General features: G+C 46.8%; 1 protein-coding gene across 2 annotated transcripts in view; it reads right to left on the bottom strand.

Annotated features, from left to right (window-relative positions):
• LOC147198930 (methylated-DNA--protein-cysteine methyltransferase-like) overlaps window positions 1-12,051 on the bottom strand; it is a 118,181-nt gene extending 106,130 nt beyond the window's left edge. Inside the window, exons 1-2 of one of the 2 annotated variants that reach the window (XM_086122051.1) lie at window positions 11,981-12,051; window positions 9,686-9,834 (exon numbers count right to left, since the gene is read on the bottom strand). In XM_086122051.1, coding sequence (XP_085978177.1) covers window positions 9,686-9,822 — 137 coding nt within the window. In that variant the 5' untranslated portion in view covers window positions 9,823-9,834; window positions 11,981-12,051. The remainder of the gene's footprint in view (window positions 1-9,685; window positions 9,835-11,980) is intronic. The other variant, XM_086122050.1, reaches the window with a different exon arrangement.
• Window positions 12,052-12,323: the final 272 nt, after the last annotated feature.

Genomic DNA, 12,323 nt, shown 5'->3' with positions numbered 1-12,323 from the left:
GCCGTTGAGCGGCGGCGGCGGCTGCTGTAAATACAGTCCGAGGTGCGAATACGCTCATTTCGACAGAAACCACGCGGCAGTTTATAGGTGGAAACTCGCGGGCCCGCCGGCGGGAGTCCTGCGCCGAGACCCTCTCAAACAATGGCCCTGGCTCATGGCAATCTCTAGTCGGCATGGGTGAGTGCCCAGCCAGCTCCTACTTGTCATTGTCTCTCTTTTCTAACCCCCCCCCCCCCGCAGCCCCACCCTCGCCACCGCCAACACCACTCCCTCTTCTCCCTCACCATTTCTCTATCCTCCCACTCCAGCTCTTTTGCTTCTCCACCCTGACACCCACCCCCCCCCCTCACCTCCTCTTTCTCCCTGCAAGGATCTTCAGGCCACCTCTCTGTAACCCCCCCACCTCCCCCCACTCCATCAACACCACATCCTCTACCCACCCTCCACACCCTCACCCACACACACACCCTTACTGTGAGAGGATGTTCCAGCCGCTGCACACTGACAGCTCGGGGATATTGTGTGTGGAAATGTTCCTGCTGGACCCGCAGGCCCTTACAATCTACCGGACAAAGGCGAGCGCACCTTTGCTTAAGGCGCGTCACCTTTAACCCCCCCCCCCCCCCCCCGGCTCGCACTTCACACTTGTCACCATGGTTAATTTCCCCCCCCCCCCTAAAAAGACCCAGCATCTCTCGCCTCTTCCCTCCCGTCACGGATGCGCCCCGCTTTCAAAAGGTGCGGGCGTGAGTGATACAACATTGACAGTGGTAAAAGTTAATGCAATGCAGCACATGTTATGGCTGGTAAACAAGAGCCAAATAAATAAATAAGAGAGGGGTGGGGGGTGGGGGGGGGGGGAACAACATGAGTGGAGTTGAAGTCTGTCACCTCCAGGTGCGATGGGGGATTGTTTCTAAAGAGCACGAGGGCAGTGGAGATGTATGTTCAGCGCAGGCAACATTTCCACTGTCCTCTGCGACTCCTAAATTACGCTGCAACACAACAACAGTGCGGATTGTGAAACTACACGTAAGGGATGTCATCATTGGGTTGTCTTAATTGCTCGTAAAAAGGCCCAGAAAAAAAATAAAAAATACAGTAGCACCAGACACCGGTTTAATTCATTATTGCGGTGCTGTACTGTGTCTTGACTTAAAAGTGCCGCAGCTTGTGAATTTTCAAGTCGCTTGGATGATTTTATTTTTCGGTGTTGCGAGTGATCTTAAGATCCATGTACTTGGCTGACAAACAGTAACCCGTTTCAATATGAACACTATTTTTTATTTTCGCAAAACAACGCATTGTTAGATTAGGCCTCTTGACATGAGTACGGACGTTGTGTCTGTGTGACCTTCATTTTCTTATTTAGCTATTCGAAACCTTGCACACTTAGCAGTTGAAAGCGATTAAGACAGTCGAGGACAGGCTAAGACCTTCTTCCTCATCTCCACGGCCGCATCTTGACCTTTCTTGTCATCCGTTAAATTGTTCAACAGAGAATATACAGTCTATTGGTAGTTACCGTTAGCACGGTTCGTGTAATATTGCGAGCATTAAAAGATAAAAGGACCGGTAAAAGTTCCTTCCGAACTTTTCAATTGGTGCCGTGACCCGGATTTTACGTACATGTCACTGGGCCGCAGGTAACGTTCCGTTGTTCCGTTTGTCACGAAACAGAGAAGATTTAGAATGCTACGTTGCCGCCTCCTGGTTGCTAGCAAGCTGTCGGTCACTTGCGATCAAAAGCTTTGAAGATGTTATTGTACACGAGTGGCAAATACTTGCGCGTTCATATGAACAGTGCACAATGCGCATCAAAAACTTTGTGGTGTGTGAATTGATTTTTAAAAATGCACAGACATTGGTACATTGGTATTTATTTTCCGTTTTGGCCTTTTGTTCAGATCTAACCTGTGGTTGAGGTCAAGGAAAATCCGTCCCCCCCCCTAACTCCAGCCACAAATATACAGTAATTGCTTCCAAAGCGCTACTCCACACGTGTTTTTATTCAGACAAAGAAAAATATCTCCATCTATACAAGTCTTGCGGCTAGTTATCATATTTTGACTCCATCACAGATAATAACAAATAATTCAGGGCTAGCCAGGATGCGCTGCACTAAAAAGAATATTTCCCTTGATAGCAGATTGTGATTCCAGAAAATTTCTAATATTGTGCTCCTGTCACAATCAATTTCCAATTACCATAAATCATTGCCGCGCAAAGTGGGAGTCATTTGGAGCGCTGCCTATTTCCTAATATAAAGAATGAATTGCACATTTGTATAATATCGCGGGTTATTTTATTCATCCAGGAGGAAGCAATCAAAGGAGACAAAAGAAGAAGAAGAAGGAACTTGTTGACTTGAAATTTGCCAATTTTCTCAGCTGTACTTTGAGACCTCCACTCGCGCAAGTCGTCAGTGAGACTTTTTCTATCAAGGGCAAGAATGAAACAGGTTAGCCACAACATCTAATTGAAAGGAATCTGGCGAAGGGTGTAATGGTGTATTGCACATAAAAAAAAAGGGGGGGGGGAGACATAGAGAGAGAGAGAAAAAAACTCTGAACTCATGCCTCCATCCTGTGAAGCGTGATGGCGCTCATCCTGACTCGATCGGCTGTCACTTTTGACACAGCCTGCCAGGGTTCTCCTTCACCGATCATGGGTAACATGGCGGGTCAGAGGATGAAATAGAAAAGGCCAAGCCCAGTCCAATATTTTCCCCGGCCTTATAACGGCACATACTTAACTCGGAGACGTCAAGGACTCAAGAGAGCATGAAAAAAGCCTAAAATGACTGTCTAAAAAGGCAGGGGGGCGGCGGGGTGGGGGTTTGAGGCAAACGCAGCATGTCTCTATGAATGTCAAGATCCTGACGGTCTCCGAAGCAGAGGCTGTGATACAATCGTAAGCCACTTGCTCAATGCGGCTCGTTCAACCATTTGAGGATCATTCAGATGCCGATCTCGCGACTGCAGCATTAAAGTCAAGAGCTTTTCCGAGTGGCTGGCGGGAAGGGATGCTTCCTCTGCGGGCGCCAGGTCCTATTTTGGTGAAAGCGGGGGGTGGGAGTGAGGGGGGGAAGGGAGGGGGTTTAGCGGGTGGATTGGACAGACAACCGGGCAGGATAAACGGCTCTCTAGATATCCAACTCCTCCTATTAGCGAACGACCGACACGGACTCAACGCGATGCATAAAAGGTGACGGCGGCAGGTGCGCGGAGGAGGCAACAAAGCACACAACAATTAGGCCTTCTCCCAGCTGGCGGGCCACAGGAGTCGGCGAAGGCATGTAATACCGCAGCCTTAACTCTTACTCCATTATGTTAGCGTAGCCGCAGCCCGAAGTCGCAATGTTTATCTACAAGAGACTACTGAGCAGTTTCAAATCGCATTTTTAGCCCCCTATTCTCAAGTGCCACGGTAAAAAGATTCCAATTACCCGAATGGTAAGGAGCCAGCGAGGGAGGCATAAAGTACATTAGGGATCCCCTGCAACTGTTGGGACCTTTTAGAGGCTCCACTGAAGAGGGCTGAGAGACCGGGGAAGGGAGGCGTGCGCTGCGGAGGGAGGGAGGAGGGGGGGGGTACGGGACTGTGACCCTGCATGGATAGCCTCTGTCAAAACTTGACCACGTCAAGCACAAAGGCATTATGGGAATCCGGTGTCACCAAGTCCTAATTACTGTCTGTGTTCAGAGCAAATTACTGCCTTGTTCCTCTGATTAGCGAGGAGGCTAATCTTCACCTGTGTACGCCAGCACTGCTGAGGGCCCTCGAGTGTTAGCGCTTCGTCTTCTGTAATTTCTTTTTAAATCAGTGCCCGCTCCCAGGAGTTTTGAGTGTTTTGTTGTGAACCGCTTACCATGATCCCCACCGCCGCCCCCTCACCCCTAAATCCTTGACTAAATCCTTGTTTGGTGCCGCAGGAAGATAAGCAAGAACAACACTTGGGCATAATTGACTCGTACTCCTCTCCAAGATGTCAGAGCGAAATCATCTCTCTGCATATTGCCTTCGTTCGTCGCGCGCGGCACACTTCTGCATGTTGCAGATACAGAATCCAATCAAGTTGGAAAACAAACTAGCTCAACCCTTTCGCGCCGGGGAAAGAAAAAAAAAACTTTCCCTCTCGACAACAGGGGGAACAGGGGGGGGGGGGGGGGGAATAAAAAAAGTGCAGGCGAGCTGCTTTTAGCGACGCCGGGCGGGAACACTCGCCGCGCCTCCCGACTTTACCCCGGAGGTTGCGTTTGGGAAAAACGCAACATTTGCAGGATTCTGTCAGTGTCTCATCCGTCTGTGCGTGGCGCGTCACAGGTAGTGTTACACAGGTGCTGCTCTGCACAGGAAGTGGCACACGGAGCTTGATTGGGACGGTCCCGGGAGAGGGAGGCATAAACATAGTGCACAGATGGGGTCCAGTGGCCAGTGGGAACAGCACCTTAATGAATACACAGCTGAGTACTACACTTCACAACATGCAAAACAATATTCACAGGCCGCCGCGGTGGAAAAATGGAAACCAAAAAAAAAGATCTGAATATCATTATGCGATGAATTATTCATGGCCATTTCTAGAGAGACCGCGTCAAAAAGTCCCTCGGCCTCCCGTCTGATGGTTTCATTCAAGATCTCAGCAGATATCCGTTTGTATGACAAAGCAGTTTCAGTTACAAATGTAAGCAGTTTATTTAAGACGCAGTTGGGTCTCGGGCACCGTCGACATCATAATTACGAGTGATTAAGAGGATGCACTGGGCTAAGTATAAACAGAGCCAAACAAAAAAAAAACATACGTTGTTGATATGTTTCCTCTCGGTGTGTGAGCACATCACGTAAACAGGCCCCAAACAGGGAAGCCATTTAGCATAGTGCTATTCAGCGTGAACCGGGACATTGATTCACAACACCACGCGAGTGTGAGAAGAGGAAAAAAAAAACAAAAAACGATAAATGCATCACCGCAGATATTTCACACCAGCGTCAGCACTGTGCAAAAAGCTGTTGTGACAGCTTGGCTATTGGGGGGGGGGCGCGTTGGATGGAGGATGCCCGGCTGCGTACGAATGCCAAATGCGCGCGGTGGTGACTGCTTTGACAGGGAAAAAAAAAAACAAAAAAACCTCCGCCTCGGAACAATTAGGTGCTTCTCGGGGCCCCCGTCCCGTGTTGCCGGCGATAATGAAAAGCTGTGAGGATAACTGGTGATAAATAGACTTTAACACCCTCCTCCTTAAAAGCAATGCGGGCCTGCCGTCCTCTCATATGCTTAGCTAATCATGACCATGGCCGGCAAATTCGTACAAAAGACTAATTACTGTTGTACTTCACTTGAGTCTCAAAAGGCCTCTTATATAAGGACTCGGGAGTTCTCCTGCTTCTTTTCTCCTCTTGATGGGTATTTTTTTTGAACAAGGAGGGCCTGGCGCGAGACAAAAGCGTTTAAAAATCGCTGATTGCTTTCATCCTCTTTAATTACGTTCAGAAATGGCATTTCTGCCACATAATACACCCCTATTGTTTCAGAATTATCTGGCCGGGGGAGGAAAATCTACAATATTTGACGCCGCCGCCGCCGCCGCCGAGCTAAATCGCCTCTTGAAATTGAAAGATGCTCTCGAAAAGCCAAAATAAAAAGCCAGCCCGCGCCGCTGATATACCGGAGGCTGCTTGGCATTCTGCGGAACGCCATTATTATGCATATCCAGGTAGAAAGTTAATTAACCCAAAGCTTAAGCTAATTATGGTAGCAGAATGCTATCAACCGAGCGCTTTCAGTCAGACAGCTGTCCGGAATTTCATTTGCTAATCATTTGTCTTTTGCCAGAGCATATGGTACGTTTCCCCGCTATCACAGCAACAACAAACAGATGAAAATCATTAACTTAAAAACAATGAGCGATGTGAAAAAATCAGACGCAGATTTATGTGGCTTTGTTGTGCAGGAGGAGGGGTGGGGGGGGGGGGGGGGGGGCGGTGTGAAAAGGAGGATTTGCGGCCCGGGAAAGCACAAAGATCATTTTTTGGTTGGAGCCACTCAGGATTTTAGGCAGATCATGTGACCCCGAGCGTGCTGGGAATTCAGATGCGCAAATACATTGTTGATATCTATATGCAAATGAGGCCCAATGTTTATCCGTGTTAAATTAATTACAGTTTCATATAGGCGCTTGTTCCGAACACTTTTTAGCTCCTAGCACCACTATTTTTGTTGTTGTTGTTTTTTTGTTTTTTTTTGTGTTAACGCTGTTAAAAGAAATCCCTGAGCTCGGAATTAAATCAATTATTTTGCGCGAAATGTTTCATGCATTCTTTCCCCCCTCACTCCTGCTCACGAAAACACATCACAGAGGCTGTTTAAGGGTGATTGATATCGGCATTGCCTTGCGACATTATCAGGCAATAAAGGCTACTCAGGTTCTAATGCAACATGTCATACACGGACGGGCTCCTGTAGTACGTTTCTATTGAGGACCTCACAGGCTAAATTGCTTTCGCCCCCGCCACCGCCGCCGCTGCCCCCTTCCCCCTTTTTCCTCACATCTCAGCCCGCTGACAGACAAATTGATCAAAGCATTGTAAAATAATATGCTCACAAAATGACTCGGGGCAGGAGTCCGGACTTTTTTCCTCTCCATTTTTCATCTTAATAAAAAAAAAAAAAAAAAAAAAAAAAAATTAAGGGGGGGGGAAAAAAGAAAAGAGCATTTCCTCAGTGTTACGCCGGCGTGAAAGACTCAAGCAGTATTATATTTCATACAATACGCTGTAAACAAAATATGAAGCATTATTTTCCGTTGGGGTGGCCATGCTAACAAAACCACAAGAAAAAGGGGAGGGGGTGGGTGGCGGGGGGGGGGGGGGGTTGAGTCTGGTTAGCAGGAGGCTGGTACGTCGGGGCCCCAACTGGGGTTGTTGGAGATGTAATGAATTTGTTCATGTGATGGTGCCTTCAGGGCTGTCGTTAAGACTGGCAGAGAGGGAAGGTTGATTTCGGCAAACGTTGCGAAGATCAGTTAGGGAGCAAAAGGGGCTTGAGACGTTTCTATTAGAAAGAGCTGACGGTCATGGTGCGTAAGCAATACTTCAAGGGCGTTTATGTGGCTATAATGGCGGTTATCAATAACTATCTATCAATGCCACCAGCGCTTTTGCCGCTGCCGCTGCAGCTGCTCGGGCGATTTTGGCAGCGAGGAGAAACAACGGCACACTCGTGCGGCGCTCGCACGTCTTCTCGCGATGCAAAAATGTATTTCCCTTATCCAAAATATGGCCTGGGAGATCATTTATCAGCCTGACTCACTAAGCCCGCTGCACAGCGCACCCAAAGCTGACAAGAGCCTTGTTTAGTATGTCATAAATAAATCAATGGAAATGGCTGATCCGCACTATTAAAGCTACAGGAAGGCTTTTGTGAGATCTACATAGGGAAGCTGATATTTTGTCACTTGATCGGGCCTGCCTTAAAGGGGAAGTCACATCAAAAAACATTCTTTCAAATACTATATTTGATTCGGCCCCACTAGTCTAAGCACGGCACTCGGATTAATATTGCATTTGTGGAATATAAATTGGGCGGCAAATCCACCTGTTTGTGGGGGGTTTTTTCCACCTCAGGGGGCAGCCATTTTGCCACTTGCCGTCAACTGAAAATGACATCACAGTGCCGAAGGGCGAAAGTCACGTGACCAAACCTAAGAAAACAGGTGAACCGTGATTGGTCATTATCCGGGTCTTTGGGCACTGTGATGCCATTTTCAGCAAGTGTCAGAACGAGACAAAATGGCCGCCCCGTGAGATGGTGAAAAAAGGGAGGGTTTTGCTGTTTTTTTTATTCAAATTTGACAAACGCAATATTAATCACAATGCCGCATTTAGACGAGTGGAGGGAGCACAGATCATCCACCGCCCTCTATAATTATTGGCACCCCTGGTTAATTAAGATGTGGACTTAACTTTCTAATAAATTCCGTTTTCTCAACAATAGATTTATTTTTTTTAAAGGAGAAAATCCAACCTTTAATTCAGGTGGATTTTATTCAGTGAAGGGGAAAAAAAAGAATCCCACATGAAGAAATAATCCTTTTGCATCAAATCACGTGTACCATAATTATTAGCACCCGTGATGTTAATAGCACATGCCCCTTTTGCCGACAAAACAGCACCTAATCTCCTCCGATAAAAGATGGGAGAGTACCGAGAGGGGGATAGTCAAGCCTTCCTCTTTGCGCAATCTCTCGAAATCATTCGGCGACCTGGCTCCTCTCCTCCGCACTCTCACTCAAGTTTTCAATGGGGTTGAGGTCTGGGGACTGAGGCGCCCATGGGAGGAGGTGGATTCTGTGTCCGGTGAACCATGTGTCCAATTTTCAGCTCGAGTGTATGCTTCCGCAATAAAAACTGAATTCATTGATGGGCCTTTTAACACATTGCAAGCAGGGGTGCCAATAATTATGGACGGCACCGTATTATTGTTAGAACATTTTTGATGACCGAAGCTCCCCCCCCGCTACCGCGGACTCCATTTCGCCACACGGCCAAAGCCAAACATTTTCTTTCCCAATTTCTGCCCGCCACCTTGGAGAATGTGAGCCGGGCTTCACTTATGACCGACACCGCAAACGATATTAAACCGAGAGATGATCTAGTGGTGCGAATCATTAAATTCATTTGCATATTCCTACTGAACCCGAACGCACAAATTAAAGCCCGCTCGCAAAGAGATGGGAGAAAGGTGCCCGGGCATGGTTATAGGACATCTTCCATCATCAAAATTCCATATTATTAATCTCTTCACTTCAACTCATTAACAACAAGTGGAATGTTTTTTTTACTGCTTGATGAATTTGAGGCCGTTGCACACAGCCAGGAAACACGTGTTGAGGTAGAATATACAAGGTCATTAATGGGTTTCCATAAATTAGAATTTAAACATAGAACTTCCTATCCGGGTGCATTTGGAAATGGTTTAATTTCCCAAACCATTCAAGGTTATCAAATGCGAAGCTGTGATACATGGATATTTAATTCCAATCTAATCACAACTAATCTGCGACGTCGGGATGTGGACCTGCAGAAATAAGGAGGAACTACGTATTAGCGCCGGGTTTAATCAGTCTCAATCGCTCCAGTAAGACTGTCGACATTCTGACAATTTTGAGGGATGGCCGGGGCGTGAAATGCAATTACGTTTGCCGCCGCCGTGGCTGCGCACTCCAAAAGTGCCCGCGCTCAACTTGCTGGGAAACATAAATAAACAGGACCGGCGCCTCGCCCCGACGCGCGCTCCCCAACGTGGCCTTTTGCGACCCCCGCAGACACGGCGCTCTAATCGACTCCCGCGTGAGTAATAAACCGGTTACTTGGGTGAAATTTCAAATACGGAGCGGGAAAAAAAAAAAAAAAAAATCACAAGCACGCGCGTGCGCCGCCGGAAATCCAATTTCCAGGCCGACCGTATTCGAGTGGCCCTCATATTTCTAGCGCCTCCTCATATTTGCCCAACTTTCGTGCGGTATATTTCTTGTGGGATCTACAAAAAGCCCCCCCCCCCCCCTCCCCTCCCTCCCCGCTCGCGATGAGCGATGGCGGCACTCCATCACAGGAGTGGATACTGTCTGCCTGTAAATTTCACACCTTTGTTTATGGCGTCAGCGGGCCGGCTGTGGTACGGTACCTTTCAGCAGGTGCGACATCCATTAGGATCCGGACGGCGTGCACGCCGCTGTCACACGCGTCGACTCGGACGGTCCCCAGGGGACTGAGCAACGTGGCCGTCTCGAGGGTGCACGGGCTCTCCCTCCGCTTCGTCATCTGGGCGCCCTGCTAAAGGAAGCGCAATTTACACCTCACGTCATTGACATCGGCACGTGGCCACTTGCCGCAATTTCCCCACACGCATTTGCATTTGAGTGATGTATCGCGAAAGGCGCGGGCGGGCCGCCCAACAGATGATGGCTTACATGTTTGAGCACCTCGCCTCCAAACAATGTCATGATGTGGCTTGATCCCGACATTGCAATCCAATATTTCTTTGGTGCATGGGAAGGAATGCGCCTATCTCACCAATAAATCGCCCATTTTTCCCCCTCTTTCTGTTCTATATATCACATAAATGAGAAAAACAATGCAGTCTGTTCCCTTGTCTGGTGGGGGATTCCCAAGATAGCTCGACATTATTTTCAATCCGTCATTTTTGGTTGATGGCCGGGATGTTTTTCTAGCATTAAATTTGTTCCTTGGGGTGCAACTCCAATGGGATTCTGCTTTCCAGCCCTTAACAACAGCAAAAACGTGCAGCTTTTCTGACGACTGAGATGGATACTGGCAATAACCAGACAGCAGTTGCTTTTTTATTTTTACTTTGAGGGGGAAGCGGGAGATGATTGACTACGTTATATGTGATTTTTTTTTTTTGAGGGATGGGGGGTAATGACAAATAAAGGTCACATTGATTTGAAGGAGTTTTAACCAAGGAGACCTTTTCCGTCCAATAACCTTTACTTGGGAAGTTTCTAAAACCTGGAATCAGATGTGTCTATTGCTATCCCAGAAACTTAAGGTTATTATTTCAGTCTTGCATAAATGTTCACCTGATTAATCCTGTAATTTGTACAGTATTGGATAATATTGGGGGGGGAAAGGTTTTATAACAGTTTCCTTGTGACAGTCGTCGAATTAAAGTAAGAGAATAGGAACCTAAGGCATGGGGGCCAGCATTTGATCAAGTCCACCATGTCACTCTAAAAAAAAAAAACTGCTCTGAGTCAAAAAAAAAAACATTTAACTCACAAATGCCTCAAATAAAGAGTGTGTTCCCCAAAAGTGGACATCAATTTCATAGTCAAATCTTGCTTCAACAAGATATGACCGCAAAAAATAAGATTCATGGAGTTGGAGTTACGTTGAATGTTAGTTTAGTGCTTAACTTGTTCTTTTGCTGTGAAGAATGACTTCACGAGCAATGAAAAGGTGTTTGTGCGTTATGACATGCTCAAACACACAGTCAAGTGCGTAGTGTGCATTTTGGAGAAAATTCAAGAAAAACACACCAAACCGGAAAGCAGATTTGGGCATTTCAGAGGAAGGTAATATTACATTAATTTGTTGAAAAGGTAGCAAGTCAGATATGCATAATTCACATCATTTTGGGGAACACCTTGTATGTACACACCATCATAATTTTTAACTCATGTACTATGGCCCTTGGAGGACTGATTGTGAGACAAAGAACTGCACCAGTGCTGATTCCAGGCTTAAATTGTACTGTACATGTTAACACTTTCGAATTAATTGTGAAAAAAAGAACCTTCTTTAGCCGTGCATTAATTAATGGTCACGCAGGGAAGAATGTGGCATCCAGTCTAATTTACGTACATTTATTGGTGATTCTACTAGAAGAGGCAGTGTCTTTACATAGAGACTTGCAGAGCCTCCCTTCCTGACACAAGCACACACATCTGTCATGGTATGTGATCACAACTCTGTGAGCGTGTGCGTGGTGTGTGTGTGTGTGTGCGTTTCAACTTTCTTGTTTCTACTCTTCTTCTTGCAGCTCTCACAGGGGGTTTGCCTGCACTGACAATAAAGGCGAGCACATTTCTGAGCCAAACAATAGTTGTACAGCGTGCACTTTGGATACGCACCGAGCAGACTGCCTGCCATTTAGCAAACCGCTAATAGACCCCGCAGAAAGAAAAAAAAAGAATAATGGACTTTGGCAATTATGTCCCGGCTAATAGTCTGCTCTGATTAAAAATAAAGCCATCACGTCGGCACGCCGAGCGCAGCAGACGACGGCGGAGGAGGAGGAGGAGACACATGTTTGTTGTATAAACTGTCAACATGCTCTCGTACTCCAAACGAAGTAGCGTAACTTTACTCAATGAAAGCTGCTATAGCCTCTATTCACTAAATGAATGCCCCTTGTTTGCTTAAAAGTAACATTCACAGTAGTAAATGAAACCCTTACAATGACAGGAGAGTCCAAACAGCGTCAACGAGGGGCATTTGCTTTCCTTCTCATCACTTCCTGCTTCCTCGCGTGCTTGGCGGAGTCGACCAATTACAGGACGTGAAAGTTGGCTACCTTTACTGATTGGACATCGAATTCTCTCGATAGACAAACAGTACTAGGATACGCTCGACACAAAGTATAGCTTCCATTCCATTACATAATTAGAATTTTTTTTTTTAACTGAAAGAAAGACTTATATTACTTCCCTTGCTTCTCATTGCTACCTTTTTTGAAGCGCGCGTCGTAACCGACCAATCACAGCAATCTCCCACTCGGTGATTCGTCAGAGGCACTCCTT

The sequence above is a fragment of the Hippocampus guttulatus genome, chromosome 10 (genome assembly GCF_054856545.1).
Source record: "Hippocampus guttulatus isolate MCC_2025c chromosome 10, RoL_Hgut_1.0, whole genome shotgun sequence".
NCBI lineage: Eukaryota > Metazoa > Chordata > Actinopteri > Syngnathiformes > Syngnathidae > Hippocampus > Hippocampus guttulatus.
The sequence above is the reverse complement of the archived record's forward strand: the minus strand, read 5'-3'. Positions and strand labels throughout refer to the sequence as shown.